The sequence below is a fragment of the Mustela putorius genome, unplaced genomic scaffold (genome assembly GCF_011764305.1).
Source record: "Mustela putorius furo isolate JIRA1106 unplaced genomic scaffold, ASM1176430v1.1 tig00003896_pilon_pilon_pilon, whole genome shotgun sequence".
In the NCBI taxonomy this organism is placed as follows: domain Eukaryota; kingdom Metazoa; phylum Chordata; class Mammalia; order Carnivora; family Mustelidae; genus Mustela; species Mustela putorius.
The window spans coordinates 12836489-12853673 of record NW_025422045.1 but is presented as its reverse complement, the minus strand read 5'-3'; the positions used below and the strand labels follow the sequence as shown (position 1 = coordinate 12853673).

The 17185-nt window shown below is 41.4% G+C and overlaps 1 protein-coding gene across 1 annotated transcript; it reads right to left on the bottom strand.

Moving 5' to 3' along the window:
* Window positions 1-6198: 6198 nt before the first annotated feature.
* LOC101670361 (olfactory receptor 10G3) lies at window positions 6199-7140 on the bottom strand. Its single transcript, XM_004758793.3, has one exon. The coding sequence runs from the start codon at window positions 7138-7140 to the stop codon at window positions 6199-6201; it is 942 nt and encodes a 313-aa protein (XP_004758850.3).
* Window positions 7141-17185: the final 10045 nt, after the last annotated feature.

The following is a 17185-nucleotide window of genomic DNA, read 5'->3' as shown; positions in this document are numbered from 1 at the left end:
TTTAATTCAGATTCTGCAGGAAGTAGACTCTAAGGTAGAATCAGAACAGCAGGCCCATGGGGCACCTGGGTGTCTCAGAGGGTTAAGCCTCTGCCTTCAGCTCAGGTCATGGTCTCGGGTCTTGAGATAGAGCCCTGCATCCGGCTCTCCGCTCAGCGGAAAGCCTGCTTCCCTCTCTCTCTGCCTGCCCCTCGACCTACTTGTGATCTCTTTCTCTGTGTGTGTGTCAAATAAATAAATAAAATCTTTAAAAAAAAAAGTAAAAGAACAGCAGGGCCAGAGAAAAGGAAAGAAGATGGGGTAGGAAGAGCTTCAGCCCACAGGCAGTTATGAGAAGGTCTTAGGCAGCCCAGTAGGAGCTCTGGGGCTGATGCTGCCCCAGGTGAAATTGGGCAGAAATGGCCTGAGCCTAGTGCCTGACCCATTACCTTCAGTCATTGGCTGGGGACAGCCTGGTTTCAATGCTGCAATGTCCCAAGACTGGTGATGGCACCTCTTCCAGCTGATTTCTTAAAATCATCCATTTTATCCTACATGAACATTGAGAAAGTTGAGAAGCTTTTAAGCATCTGCCTAAGATGACTTCCAAGATTAGATTTTTGCCCTGTGGTGTATTTACTTACTTCCAGTTATTCAGTCAAACACAGTCAAAATTTCTTCTAGGTGCTGGTATAAAGGGATTTTGCAAATGTAATTAAGGTCCCAAATGAAATGATCTTAAAATAGGAAGATTATCCTCTGTGGGCCTAGATTAATTGGGTGAGCCCTTAAAAAGGACTGGGTTCGGGGCGCCTGGGTGGCTTAGAGGGTTAAGTCTCTGCCTTCGGCTCAGGTCATGATCTCAGGGTCCTGAGATCGAGCCCGCATCGGGCTCTCTGCTCAGCAGGGAGCCTGCTTCCTCCTCTCTCTTTGCCTGCCTCTCTGCCTGCTTGTGATCTCTCTCTGTCAAATAAATAAATAAAATCTTTAAAAAAAAAAAACGACTGGGTTCTTCATAGAAAGAGAGATTTGGGGGCACATGGGTGGCTCAGTAGGTTAAGCCTTTGCCTTTGACTCAGGTCATGATCTCAGGGTCCTGGGATCAAGTCCCGCATCGGGTTCTCTGCTCAGCTGGGAGCCTGCTTCCCCCTTTTTCTCTCTGCCTGCCTCTCTGCGTACTTGTGATCTCTGTCAAGTAAATAAAATCTTTAAAAAAGGAAAGAATGAAAGAGAGATCTGAAGCACGAGAAGGATTCCGGGTGAGGGAGAGTCTACTTTTGGCATTAACCATGGAAGGGGCCCCTTGACAAGGAATTTGGTTCCCCTTGAAGCTGAGAGTGCCCACTAGCTGACAGCCCACAAGGGAACAGAGACCTAAGTCCCGGCATGGCAAGCAACTGAATTCTGCCACAACCCTGTGAGCCTGGAAGTGAACCCTGACCTCCAGACGAGAAGGCAGTGCAAGGACACCTGGGTTTCAGCCTGGTGAGATCCTGAGCAGAGAACAAAGTCAGGCGGTACTTGCACTGCAAACCTCCAAAACTGTGAGCTAATGAATGGGCTTCCTTTGAAGTTGCTGCGTTTGTGATCCCTTGCTCTGCAGCGATCAAAAACTAACTAACATGTTGCCTATCATAGTAGATTAAGTGCAAACTTGGGTAGTTTTCAAGGTTTTCCATGACCTGACCCTTGCCTGCTCCAGTGCTGAGACCGTGTACTCTCTTCCCAAGCACTACTCTTCAAAGACCTCCCCTTTCCTTTCAAACACGCCAAACTCTTTTCCACCCCTGAGCCTTGAATTGTATTAGTCTTTCCCTCTACTTGGAAAACTTTTTCCTGAGATTTTCAAAGCTATGGCTTTCAAAGAATCTTTTTTATTAGGGACATTTCCAAGCATACATGAGTAATGGGAGTAGCAGAATGAAACCCTATGTTCAGCCAGCTTCGATGATCATATGGCCTATCTTTTTCATCTATAGTCCTTCTCACTCTTCTCCCACTCTGGGCATTATTATCTTTTTATTTTTCACATACACCATTTCCCAGCTTTACCATTTTTAAGCGTACAGTTCAGTAGTGTTAGGTATATTCACACTATTGGGCAACCATCTCCAAAACTCCTTTCAAACTGCAGTGCTGAAACTTTATACCTATTAAATAACTCCCCATTTCTCCCTTCTCCCCAGCCTCTGGCAACCACCATTCTCCTTTCTGCCTCTATGACTTTGACAGTTCTGGGTATTCATATAAGTGGACTCATACAGTGTTTGTCTTTTGGGGACTGGCTTATTTCACCTAGCAGAATATCTTAAAGATTCATCCATATTGTAACATAGGTCAGAATTCTCTTATTTATTTATTTATTTTAAGATTTTATTTATTTATTTGAGAGAGAGAGAGCACAAGCAGGCAGAGGGGCAGTGGGAGAGGGAGAAATAGACTCACTGTTGAGCAGGGAGCCTGATGCAGGGCTTGATCCCAGGACTCTCGGATCATGATCAGAGCTGAAGGCAGACGTTTAGCCCACTGAGCCACCCAGGCATCCCATAATTCCCTTCTTTTTAAAGGCAGTGTAATATTCCACTGTATGTTTATATCACATTTTGCTTATCCATTCATCCATCAGTGGATATTTAGAAAGAAAAATGGACCCTTGTGTTGCTTCCATCTTTTGGCTATTGAAAACACTGCTGAAAATAGCTTTTTGAGATCCTGCTTTCAATTCTTTTGGATGTGTACCCAGAAATGGCATTGCTGAATCAGTTGGTAATTCTACTTTTAATTTTTTTTAGGAACCACCATACTGTTCTCCATAGCACTTGCACCATTGTTCATTTTTTAAAAAAATATTTTATTTATTTATTTGACAGGGAGATAGAGAAAGCACAAGTAGGCAGAGTGGCAGGTAGAGGGAGAGGGAGAGAGAGAAGCAGGCTCTCCACCCAGCACGGAGCCCAATGCAGGGCTCAGTCCCAGGGCCCTGGGATCATGACCTGAGCCGAAGGCAGTTGCTTAACTTACCGAGCCCAGGCATCCTTGGTTTTTAATTGATTTAAAAAAAAAAATACCCCTGGGTGGCTCAGTTGGTTGGACGACTGCCTTTGGCTCAGGTCATGATCCCGGAGTCCCGGCATCCAGTCCCGCATCGGGCTCCCAGCTCCACGGGGAGTCTGCTTCTCCCTCTGACTTTCTCCTTGCTCATGCTCTCTCTCACTGTCTCTCTCTCAAATAAATAAATAAAATCTTTAAAAAAGAAAAAAATATTTTGTTTATTTATTTGTCAGAGAGAGAGAGAGAGCACAAGCAGGGGGAGCAGCAGGCAGAGGGAGAAGCAGGCTCTCCGCTGAGCAAGAAGCCCGATGTGGGGCTTGATCCCGGGACCCTGAGATCGTGACTTGAGCCAAAGGCAGAGGCTTAACTCACTGAGCCACCCAGATGCCCCCTACAGTGATATTTTAAAAAAGATTTTATTTATTTGAGAGAGGGAGAGTGAGAGTTTGCAGAAATGGTGAGGAGGGGCAGAGGGAAAGGGAGAAGCAGGCTCCCTCCCAAGGAGCTGGACTTGGGACTTGATCCTAGACCCTGGAATCATGACCTGAGCCAAAGGCAGACACTCAACCTACTGCCCCCAGGCTGTAGAGTCTTGAAACTGACACTAGCCTTTCTTGCAAGCTCCTGTCCTGGGTAACAGCCTTAGAGACATAGGCAAGTGTAAATTCCTGATATGCCTTCCCCAATAGCCCTTGTGATCAACAGTCTCCCCTGCCCCTTAGAACCTTACCCTCCTGTAAGCTTTAGATAAATAAGACTCTTCTGCAGTTTACTAAAATCCTGCTCTTTTGGTTTGGATTGCTCAATCTGGCTATCAGATGAAGATAATCCCAAAGCACTCCACCTACAGACCTGAATAGAGACAAGTGCCCCAGGTCCTGCCTTTCTCTGCACTCTGCCTTGATCTCCCCATGAGGTCCTTGAGGCATGCAGAGTAATTCCTCCAGGTCCTCTGAGAAATAAACTGCTCTATTTCAATTCCTCTTGTAGTCTGTTATACTACAACCTACCCTCCAGCACCCTGTGCTCCACTTAGAGCCCAATCTACTTTTTATTTTATTTTTTTTTTTAATTTTTATTTTTTAAAGGTTTTATTTATTTGACAGAGATCACAAGTAGGCAGAAAGGCAGGCAGAGAGAGAGAGGAGGAAGCAGGATCCCTGCTGAGCAGAAAGCACAATGCGGGGCTCAATTCCAGGACCCTGAGATCATGACCTGAGCCGAAGGCAGAGGCTTTAACCCACTGAGCCACCCAGGCGCCCCTCAATCTACTTTTTAAACAAATATTTGTCTCAGAATCGTTCCATTTTGACGTGTATTTTTATTATATCCTTACAGATCATTTAAAAAAATTTTATTTATTTATTTGGGAGAGAGAAACAGTGAGAGCAAGCACAAGCAGGGAAGAGAGGGAGAAGCAGGCTCCCCGCCAAGCTGGGAACCTGACATCCCAGGATCCTGGGATCATGACCTGAGCTGAAGGCAGATGCTCAACTGACTGAGCCACCCAGGCATCCCACTTACAGATCATTTTAATATTGTTTGGTTATTGATAAGACAACAGGTATGATAGCACTGTGTTAAGCACCTGGGAAAATAGGAACAAGATGTACAATAGCCCTTGGAAATATTTTTGGTTTATGAGCTATAGATTTATGTTTATTTTTGTAATTCATGGTTTAACCATTTTATTTATTAAATATTTTGAAAGATTAAGATATTTCATAAGTAATGTTCCAGTTTAAGGGAGTTGGTATCCAGTACATTGTTTCCTGAACAAAATATTGAGAAATTTTGTCAGTCAGCTTCATCCAAGGGTGAATGGCTAGTTTTTTAAATCTCTAATTAGGTGACCTTGAGTCCTTTGGAAATGAACATTTATAGGACTCTCTGCTGTGCCCAAGAGACTTTGCTTTCTAGACATGATTTCATCACATAGGTAAAGCAACCATCCAACATGAAAAGCTGGAGAATGAGGCAGAATCTTAACAGAATAAGATTGGAGGTGCTAAGGGGTTGAAACAAGAGATAATGCACAAAATTTGCCCACATTGATTAGGCCCCAGCTGACTTAATGAAAGCTTGTAAAACTCACAAATTTAAATTGATATGAATACTAATTAGGACACATTCTGGTGCCCTGATTAATTGCCTTATGTTTTCTCTTTTTTAAAAGATTTATTTATTTTATTTTTAAATTTTATTTATTATTTTTAAAATATTTTATTTATTTATTTGACAGACAGAGATCACGAATAGGCAGGGAGGCAGGCAGAGAGAGAGAGGGGGAAGCAGGTTCTCTACTGAGCAGAGAGCCTGATGCATGTGCATGTGCATGAGTAGGGGGAGGAGCAGAGGGAGAGAACCTTCAAGTAGACTCAACTCTGAGCACAGAGCCATGTGGGTCTCCATCTCAGGACACATGAGATAATGAGAAACCAACAGGGAGATACCCACAGACTGAGCCTCCCAGGCCTGCCACCTTATTTTCTTCTACTGGGAAATTTTATATTGAACTTTATTTTTAGGGGTGGGGGAATTTATTACTGAGACTTTTGAAAAGACTTTATTGCCTTTTTTGGGGGAAGGATTGTTTAATTTGGTTTAGTTTGTGAAAGCACCAGTTTAAGAGAAGTGTTATTTTTTCAGCAGGCAAGGTAGAGTAGGCACTTGAGTTCCTCCCACATCCAATAATGGCTTCAGGAAGTCCCCAGAACAAGGCCCGTTAACATGTACACAGCAGGGCAGCTGTAATTTCTCATCAAACACTAGCTCCTGATGTATATATCCAACTGGAACAGAACAGAACAGAACAGAACAGAAAAATGTTCTCCCATCAAAAGCTCTACAGTCCATCTTATGCTTGTCCAATGTAAACCTGGAAGCTGTAAAGCCCATTAGATGCTTTTGTCCTAGTAATCCTCTGGATGTCTAAGTGTGACACCTATTGCTATCTTCTGGGTGACTGTGGTCTCCCTTTTTGTTGTTGAAGCAGCTGAGAGTTGTTTATCTGAAGGGGACACCAAGGAATTGCTAGAAAGCAGTATTTCACTTAAAACTGTTTGATCTTATTTTATGGCTATTATGTGGCTACATAAAAGAAAAAAACAAGAAACAAAAATAAAAACCTCGCTGAAATCTAAGCATTAGAATAAACTGTAGACACTTTCAAACGTTACTCTTCATCCCAGGGGCTCCTATCATTCTCTTCAGGGCCAGCTTTACGTCTTGGTTCCGCAGTGTATAGATGAGGGGGTTGAGGAAAGGGGTGATAGCTGTGGGAAATAAGGCAGCTGCCCCATCCAGGGGGCTGTTGGTTTCAGGCCGCAGGTAGATGAAGGCACAGGGCACATAGTAGATGGTGACCACGGTTACGTGGGCTCCACAGGTCGAAAAGGCCCGGCGCCGCCCATCAGTTGTACGGATTCTCAGGATGGCCTGAGTGATCTGTACATAGGAGAGGAGGATCAGGAAGAAGCAAGTGGCAACCACCACCCCAATGTCCACAAAGGTCACCTGCTCATTGACGGTTGTGTCAGCACAGGCTAGCCTCAAAACCGCAGGGATGTCACAGAAGAAGTAATCTACCTGATTGGGCCCACAGTAGGGCAGACGGAAGGTTAGGATGGCTTGGATAGCCCCATGGATGGAGCCAGCCACCCAAGCTCCAGCCACGAGGATGGTGCATAACCTCCCATTCATGAGCACGGGGTAGCGCAGGGGCTGGCATATTGCCAGGTACCTGTCGTAGGCCATCAGGGTGTAGAGGAAGCACTGGGTGCTGCCCAGGAAGTGATAGAAATACAGCTGAGCCACACAGCAACCAAATGGGATGGGTTTAATGCCTAAAGTGAAGTTCATCATGAGGCGAGGGACAATGATGGTAGAGATGCCCATGTCAATGATGGAGAGAACACCCAGAAAGATGTACATGGGACGGGCATGGAGCTGCGGGTCCACTGAGACAACGACTAGAATAAGCAGGTTTCCCAGCTGAGTCAGGATGTAGGTTAGCAAAAAGAACATGAACAGGAATGTCCTTAGCCTGAGAGGGTAGGGAATTCCTGTGAGAATGAACTCAGTCAACAAGGTGCTGTTGACTCTCTCCATCCTCTGTAGAGACCTTACCTAGAGAATGGACAAAACAAGAGTTAGCATGGAAGTGAGAGGGAAGTGAGGAAGGACTGGGGAAAGAGATCGTAAAACCGGGGACAATGGCAGAGTTTTTTTCTTTTTTTTAAAAAAGAGTTTATTTATTTATTTGATTGAGAAATCACAAGTAGGCAGAGAGGCAGGCAGAGAGAGAGGGGGAAGCAGGCTCCCTGCCTAGTAGAGAGCCCAATGCGGGGCTTGATCCCAGGACCCTGAGACCATGACCTGATCAGTGGCTCAACCCACTGAGCCACTCAGGTGCCCCTAGAGTTTTTTCTTATGTGGAGAGAAGACAAGTAACAAGAAGTATGCTCTATGGCAGGAGTTGGCCTGTTTAGTAAATAAAGTTTTATTGGAACACAGCCATGCTTATTTACTTATGTATTGTCTGTAGCTGCTTTGATGCTATGATGGCAGAGTTGAGTGTTTGGGTTTGGCCTGCAAAGCCTAAAATATTTACTCTCTGGGGCTTTACAGAAAAAAGTTTGCTCCTCAGAGTTTGCACCCAGAACACTTTTGCTAAAGACTAAGTAAGGGTTTACTGGAAAGGTGTTGTGTGGAAATGTTAGATGCTCCACCAGTGCAGAAACCTCCAGAAACCACTGGCTTGTTCTTATCTCTGCGAGGACATAAACTTACACAGAGTGGGGAGTATGCAAAAAAGGAAACGACAAAATTCTTGGTCTTCTTTTGTAGTGGAGGGAATGGAATAGGATTTTGCTTAAATGGCTAGCTGTGTGTGACAGGTCTTGATGCTACGCAAGTCTACTGTCTAAGTTCTTTGCAATTAAAGGAAGGGGGTGGCGGTGGCTCAGTCAGTTGAGCATCTGACTCTTTGTTTCGGCTCAGGTCATGATCTCACGGTCATGAGAGCAAGCCCCATATCAGGCTCCGCCCTCTGTGTGGAGCCTGCTTGAGGTTCTCTCTCTCCCTCCTTCTCCCTCTGTCCTTCCCCTTGCTCATGTGTGCTCTCCCTCTCCCTAAAATAAATGTACTTTAAAAAATAAATAAATAAGGGAAAAGAATGCCCATGAGGCTGAAAGCACATAGGTAAATTTGTTGTTGGTACTTGGTGCTATGTATTCCAGTATCTCTGTATATAATAATGTAGCCTTGGGACATGGTAAAGGAAGAGAGGAAAAAAGGAATCAAAGAGGGATGGCTGTAGTGAGACATCAGAGATGATAGAAAAAGCAAGGATGACGGAAAGGAGCATAAATGGCTAGAGTAGGGCTCTTAGTGTGGAGGAGTTATTTTAAGTTTTTGGTCCAACCTCTTTTTTTTTTTTTTTTAAGATTTTATTTATTTATTTGACACAGAGAGATCACAAGTAGGCAGGGGGCAGGCAGAGAGAGAGAGGAGGCAGGCTCCCTGCTGAGCAGAGAGCCCGATGCGGGGCTCGATCCCAGCACCCTGAGATTGTGACCTGAGCCGAAGGCAGAGGCTTAACCCACTGAGCCACCCAGGTGCCCCTTGGTCCAACCTCTTGATTGGCATTTCACCACCTGCAGACAAAGTTTGGTTAATGAGCTTTTAAACTCCCCTTAGTTTTATGATCCTCCAATATCTAAGCTCATGGCTTGAGGTACAATGTCAAAGACACTGAGATGGATAGATTGATTTTGCTCTGGAATGATTCCTGTCCACTCAGAAGGAAGAGAGTGAGATTAACAGAGAAGTCAAGAGCTTCCTTCCAGCTTCACTCCTGTGCTCTGGCTCAAATGAATGTGAAGAGTAGGGAAGTGGCAACCTTGAGTAAGATATCATGCTGCTGGCTGGAAACCCTAAATGTGAATATTGTAATGGAACTCTGTCATCAGCTTGCCTCTTGGTTCTAAGAATGTTTCACAGCCCCAGTGGGTTTTCATTTCCTTATTGAGGTTGTGAGGATGGGGAGTGAAACTCTGGACCCAATTCTGGAAAATTTACCAATAATGGGTAGTTCTACTCAATCCTTGAACACCTAATTTTAAAACTGCTGTATCCATGCCCTGTCAAAGCTTAGCTCTTATTATTATTAAATATTTTATTTATTTATTTGACAGAGAGAGATCACAAGTAGATGGAGAGGCAGGGAGAGAGAGAGGAAAGCAGGCTCCCTGCTGAGCAGAGAGCCCAATGCAGGACTCGATCCCAGAACTCTGAGATTATGACCCGAGCCGAAAGCAGCGGCTTAACCCACTGAGCCACCCAGGCAACCTAGCTCTTATTATTTAGCTATCTCTTATAGCACTTTAAGAAGGCAGCAGTAAATCCTTTCACCTGTGTTGTGCTTTTGTTTTTTCCCCCAAGTGAATGGAATAACAGTTTTGATTTAAAAAAAAAATATTTTAGTTGCAGGAAATCAGTGATGGTTGACCTTCAGAAAGTTGACCACAGAGCTCTTCTGGATGCCAGAGCTACAGATGCAGACATCTTCACCTCCCAGCTTCAGAAACTTGCAGGTTTAAGCTGCCATACAAGTTCCTTGAGACATTCGTGACTCCTCAATAGCCTGAATGAGCTTAGGTGGTTTCTCCAGTGGTTCTCATGGGATGCTATAGTTTTCTGGGTTCACAGAGGTCTGATGTTAAACTCTGCGGATTTAGAAGCCTGATTTGATCAGGTCTTCCTAGAGGAATCAGGCTCTGGGAAACCAATTCACATTATTCAATACCTGAGAGAATGACATGTAAACCAAACAACCAATTTGTTAATTTACAGTGGGAAATCTCATTCCCATGACTGAAATAGTGTGTTTACTACCCAGAGCAATCACTTACTAATATTAAGGTCTCTGGAAATCAAATTAGGAATCAGATGCGTATTTTTAAATTTTGAACCAGAGCAAAGGAAATGTGATGGGACACACTTGATTTAGGCTGTGATATGTATCAATGAGTTATGCCTGATAAGTTACACAGCACATTCACCTAGGGGGATTCTTTTTTATTTTTTTAGAACTTTTTTTTTTTTTAAGATTTTATTTATTTATCTGACAGACAGAGATCACAAGTAGGCAGAGAGGCAGGCAGAGAGAGAGGGGAAAGCAGGCTCCCCACTGAGCAGAGAGCCCAATGTGGGGCTCGATCCCAGGACCCTGGAATCATGACCTGAGCTGGAGGCAGAGGCTTTAACCCACTGAACCACCCAGGTGCCCCCATCTAGGGGGAGTCTTTAATCTTTTCTTCAATACAATATTTTTTTTCTTCTGGGAAGTAGTGGGGTTATATTGACAAAGTTTTACTCTTTTTCTTCCCGAGTTTAATTTCCCTAATCATTTTTCCTTACTTGTTTTCCCTACTGTTTCCCTGTTTGTAATAGGGAATGTTCTCTGAATCAGTCTCTAGGAACTGTTATTTCTTTGGGGGAAGTTTGCTGTAGATAGGGAATTCCAGTCCACATGGAGTGTGCCGATTCTTGCTGCACTCAATTAGAGAGAATAGTATTTCCTAATCTTGCCCTTAGATTTTAGATCCATCTTTTTTGTTCCTCCATTTATTTTTTTTTAAAGTAAGCTCTACATCCAATGTGGGGCTTAAACTCCTGACCCCGAGATCAAGAATTGTATGCCCTACTGACTGAGCAAGCCAGGTGTCTTGATCCATCTTACTGGGAACAATGAGGGATGGGATGTAGTTTTATTTGTACTACTGTCCTTATTAGGTGTGATCTCATTCCAGTTGCAGTTAAGTTTTCCTCCATTTTTAAAATAAGTTTTTCCACATTTAATAAGTTTTTCCTCATTTAGCTATAAAGGTTAATAGGATGACTTCCTTTTTGCCTCTGATGTGTTATGACCATCTTCCTTGTGGTACTGCCATTATCCTAGATCTCCAAGTGTGAAGCTTGGTATTCACTGGATGAACTTGTACTTACTCGGAGTCATTAATAACCCAGATGTAGCTCTGACATGCATTAAATCCTCTTAATAAAAAAGTGCAGAGAAAAAGAAGAATGTGGCATGAAGAGAAAGGAACAGGACGCTGATGAAAACGTCATGGACTAGGGTGATAGGAACTCACAGAATGATGACATGTTACTTTTGTGTATATTCTCATGATCCTTAGAGGAGTTAAATGACAGAGGAGTCCCACAGCAGTATAGTGCTAAAGTAAGGACTCAAGGTCCTTTGGTTTTATGGTTTCCAGTTCAGTAGTATTTACATTTTACTTAACAAATAAGCCAAAATGATTGAGTAAATCATGTTATTTCAGGATGCTAAATCATTAGATGTTTTCAGAATTCATTGGCATTATTAATCCCCAGTGTCCTGAGGCCATAGCTTTGTCTGTGATCTGAATAACAATTTTAAGAGTTTGATGGTTCATTCTATCAAAGATTCTAAACTGGTGTTGCTGCTCCATTTTTAAACCTAGATGTAAAATTAAGTGTAAGTTCTAAAATCCAAACAAGAGTCAATATTTGTTACTATGAATCTGTGAAGTAGACCATCTCCTTTCCTTGTCAGGCATCCTAGCACACTGAACCTTTCTTTGGGAAGTAGACCATTGCTTGGGGGCATAGCAGTATTTTTATTTTACAGAGATTTAGAGTGTGAAAGTGTTTATACAGTATGTTTTTGAATTGTGATAGGATAGTAAATATAAAAAGTCTACTAGTATAAGCATGTTTAAAAAAGATGTGGGAATAATTAGTAGATCACAAAAGGATTATATATACCTCTAAAGTTGATCATTAAAAATTTGTTAGTGACTGATCTGAGCAGGGGATCAGGTACTTTTCAAACGAGGCAAAGGGCACCTTGATACTTTGATGATTTTTGCTTCATTCTGGTCCCAAATACATACTTAACTCCAGTCACCTATCTCTCAAATAGCCATGAAGTAAATACAAACATACAAGCAAAAAAAGGGTTTTTTTTTTAAATACTATTGATTCAGTAGACTCTCTTTTAATTTATAAAAAGCATCTCAGGGGCACCTGGGTGGCTCAGTTGGTTAAATGTCTGACTTCAGCTCAGGTCATAATCTCAGGGTCCTGGGATTGAGCCCTGTGTTGGGCTCCCTGTTCAGCAGGGAGTCTGTTTCTGCCCTCTGCCTGTGGCACTGCCCCTCACTCAAGTTCTCTCTCTCTCAAATAAATAAATAAAATCTTTTTTAAAAAAGCATCTCAAATATTTAGAAAACTTAGATGATCTATTGCCATTTTCTGAATTTTCTAATAAGACATGTAAATTGGAAAATGATGTAGAGGAATAACACTAGAATGAATATATACATATGCAACAAGATGAGAAAAATTTGAATTACTAAGTCTGAGAAATGAGATAAAACATTTCTATTAACATGTAAAACCCTTGTTAGAGCAATGAATTTGACATGTCTAACATTTTCACTAACATAGAAAGGAGATTACAATTTTACTCCTATCCATCCTGTCTTACTGGTGGGGGAAGGGAAGCTGATAAGGAACAAATAGCAAGGAGCAGATATGAAACCACCACAGAACTCTAGATAGTCTTACCTTTTCTGGTTGGTTTGCAATCTAGGCAGTGAATGAACCTCTGAAGAAAGGTAGCTTTGGATAAATATGTAATCAATAAAAGTCTTGTGGAAATAAGGTTATCTTGATATAAAGTAGCTAAAAGGCAGCTGCATAGTCTTAACAGAGTAGTAAAGAGAATTTCTGTAAGAGCAGGAAAAAAAATCTATTGACTAGACAAGGAAAGACATTGAGAGCTGAAATGACTGAGAGGGAAGAAACTCTTTGCAGTGTATGGACCCAACATTTATCTATATCTGAAACTTACTCTGTGTTAATCAATATTTGAGAGTATCTTCCTCTTCTCTTCCTCTCTTTTCAGCTCTTCTTCACACCAGTGATCAAATCCTGTGGGTGATGATGGATTCTGGAAGATGGGACAGGACAATGGCAAGTGTTACTTGGGGGGAGAGAGAATCCCCTTTGTTTGCAGGTGTCAGTATCCACAGAAAATCCTCTTTCAGTCTGAAAGAAGGGATATGTCTGTTCCTAGAGAGATTTCAATGGTTTTGGATCCCATAGGGTCAGCAGTAGTTGTTGTGAAGAGCTCATGGCAGGAGACCTAATTAGGCAGTTCTGGCTGGTTCAAAATGGAGGACTAAATTACTGAAAGTCGATTTTTTTTGCTTGTTTATTTGTAAACATCCTCCTCCAATTGCCTTATGCTGGGGGAAGAGTTGTGACCCCTGGTGAAGGTAACTGCTAAGGTTGGTCTCCCTTGTGTTCTGTTATTTCTTTTATTTTCCCCAGAGTTGATTAGGGTATGTGAGATGTGTAGCTGGGGGAATATTGTAATGGGACCCCTGTGAGGAGACAAGATCAAAATCTTGGATTGTTTCCTGGGATACTTAATTTTTAGCTTTTTCCGATTTTGTAACATCAGCTGGGACAAAATCTGTGGGGCTCATAATGCTTGTGGATGATTTCATACCTGTGATTTCTTTTCTCTTCCAAAAAAGAAATTTGAGAAAAAAACAACAAAACAAAGCAAAACCCCCCAAAAACTAGTGTGGTTGTTACTAGTCATGGATGTCTTCTTATTGCCACATTCACATGTTCTGAAACTTATCTTGTTTTGGAACAATAAAAGATAAGGAAATAGAGGACTTAAACAACAATAAGCCAATTAGACCTAATAGACTATACAGAATATTCTACCCCCAAAACAGAATACACATTCTTCTCAAGTGCACATGGGACAGTTTTCAGGGTAGACCATATATTAGGCCATAGATTAAGTATCAATGTATTTGAAAAAGATAGACACTGCACAAAATATGTTTTCTGATCATAATGAGATTGTTAGAAGTTAGTAAAAGGAAAACTGTAAACTGGAAAATTCACAAAATTGTTGAAATTAAGCAACACACTTTTTTTCTTTAAGCAAACTCTATGCCCAATGTGGGGTTTGAACTTACGACTCAGATCAAGAGTCACATGCTCTACCAACTGACCCAGCCAGGTACCCCAAAAAATACACTAAAAAAAAAAGATTTTATTTGTTTGTTTGTTTATTTATTTTAGAGAGAAAAAGAGAGAGAGCCTGGGAGGGACAGAGGGAGTGGAAGAGAATCGAGCAGACTTCCTGCTAAGCATGGAGCCAGATGCTGGGAGATCATGACCTGATCCAAAATCAAGATTTGGACACTTAACTGACTGAGCCATCCTGGTGCCCCCAAACAAATTTCTTTCTTATCTTTTTTTTTTTTTTTTAGATTTTATTCATTTATTTGACAGAGAGAGATCACAAGTAGGCAGAGAAGCAGGCAGGGAGAGAGGAGAAAGCAGGATCCCTGCTGAGCAGAGAGCCCGATGCAGGGCTTGACCCCAGGACCCTGGGATCATGACCTGAGCCGAAGGCAGAGGCTTTAATCCACTGAACCATCCAGGTGCCCCCACAATACACTTTTAAACAACCAATGGACCAAAGAAAAAATCACAAAGGAAATTAGAAAATAAAGATGAATGAAAACAATATGAAATATATCAAACTTATGGGATACAGTGAATGTAATGCTAATGGGAAACTTAGAACTATAAATGTCTACATTAAAAACCAAGAAATACGGTGCCTGGGTGGCTTAGTCATTAAGCATCTGCGTTCCGCTCAGGTCATGATCCCAGGGTCTTGGGATCGAGCCCCACATCGGGCTCACTGCTCCGGGGGAAGCCTGCCTCTCCCTTTGCCACTCCCCCTGCTTGTGTTCTCTCTCTCGCTGTGTCTCTGTCAAATAAATGAATACAATGTTAAAAACAAAAACAAACAACAATAACCCCCAAGAAATATGTCTTGCTGGCACAGTGGATGACCATGTGACTCTGGATCTCAGGGTTGTGAGTTGGAGCCTCACATTGGGTGCAGAGATTACTTAAAAAAGAAACACACACACACACACACACACTCAGCAAATCAAATCAAACCAAAAATGAGAAAAATCTCAATTAACAATTTATTGGGATATCTAGCTGACTCAATTGGTAGAGCATGCAACTCTTCTTCTTTTTCTTCTTCTTTTTTTTTTTTAAGATTTTATTTTTATTTATTTGTCAGAGAGAGAGAGAACACAGCAGAAGGAACAGCTGGTAGAGAGAGAAGCAGGCTCCCCACTGAGCAAGGAGCCAGATGTGGGATTTGATCCTAGGATCCTGTAATCATGACCTGAGCCAAAAGCAGACATTTAACCAGCTGAGTCACCCAGGCCTCCCAAGCATGCACCTCTTGATCGTGTGAACTCATGAGTTCAAGGTCCATGTTTGGGTTAGAGAGCACTTAAAGAAAACTTTTAAAAAATTATTAAAAAATTATAAAAACAACTTACCTTTAAAACGAAAGGATCTAGAAAAAGAAAAACTAAATACAAAGTTGGCAGATGGGAATAATAAAATATTAGAACACAAATAAATAATAGAGAATAGAAAAACAATAGAGAATGTCAATGAAAAGGATAAAAGAAATTGACAAAGCAAAAAAAAAAAAGAAATTGAAAAAACTTTACACAGATGCACTAAGAAACAAAGATGAAACACTTAAAGCACTAAAAATCAGTGAAGAAAGTGGGGATTAAAAAGGATAAGGGAGTACTATGAACAACTGTATACCAAAAAATTGGATAACCTAGATAAAATGAACAAATTCCTAGCAATACGAAACCTCCCAAGACTAAATTGTGAAGAAACAGAGTCTGAAAATACCTATAACAAGTAAAAAATAAGTAATAAAAAATCTCCCAACAAAGAAAAGCCTTGGTCCTGATGCTTCACTGGTAAATTCTACCAAACAGTTAAAGAAGTACTATTAATACCAATCCTTCTCAAACTTTTCCAAAAATTGAAGAGGAGTGAACACTAACTCATTCTAGAAGGCCAGAATTACCTTGATATCAAAGCCATAAAAAGACTACAAGAAAACTACAAACCAATGTCCTTTTTTTTTTTTTTTAAGATTTTATTTATTTATTTGACAGAGATCACAAGCAGGCAGAGAGGCAGGCAGAGAGAGAGAGGGGGAAGCAGGCTCCCTGCCGAGCAAAGGGCCCTATGTGGGTCTTGATCCCAGGACCCTGGGATCATGACCTGAGCAGAAGGCAGAGGCTTTAACCCACTGAGCCACCCAGGTGCCCCACCAATGTCCTTTTTGAACATTGATGCAAAAATCCTCAATAAAATGTTAGCAGCAGAATTCAGCAGCATATTAAAAGGATTGTACACCAAGACCAAATAGAATTTATTCTCGGAATGTAAGAATGGTTCAACATATGAAAATCAATGTATGTTACTTCAAGAAAATGAAGGGGAAAAAAGCACATGATCTCTCAATAGATGGAGAAAAAGCATTTGACAAAATTTGGTACTTTTTCTTGATTAAAAACACTTAAACTGGGAATAGAAAAATAACCACCTCATCATAATAAAAGCCATATATGAAAAACCTATAGCAAACATCGTATTCAATGGTGAAAAGCTGAAAACATATCCTCTAGGATCAGGGACAAGGCAAGGACCAGGAACAAGGTTTGTTTTCACCACTTTTATTTAACAAAGTACTTGAAGTTCTAGCCAGGGCAATTAGTAAAATAAATAAATAAATGCATAAATGAATGGCATCAAAATTAGAAAGGAAGAAGTAAAATGATTTGTTTGCTGATATGATTTTTAATATTTAAAACCCTTAATATTATACACACACAAACACAAATGGTTAGAAATACTAAAAATGAATTCAGCAAAGTAGCAGGATACAGAGTCAACACAAAGATCAGTTGTATTTCTATACATAATGCACAATCTGAAAAAGAAATTACAAAAATGATTCCATTTAAAAGTAACATCAAAAAGAATACATATTGGGGCCCCTGGGTGGCTCAGTTGTTAATTGTCTGCCTTCTGCTCAGGTCATGATAGGGAGTGCTGGGATTGAGCCCTGCATAGGGCTTCCTGCTCAGCGGGAAACATGCTTTTCCCTCTCCCGCTTTCCCTACTTGTGTTCCCTCTTTTGCTGTCTCTCTCTGCCAAATAAATA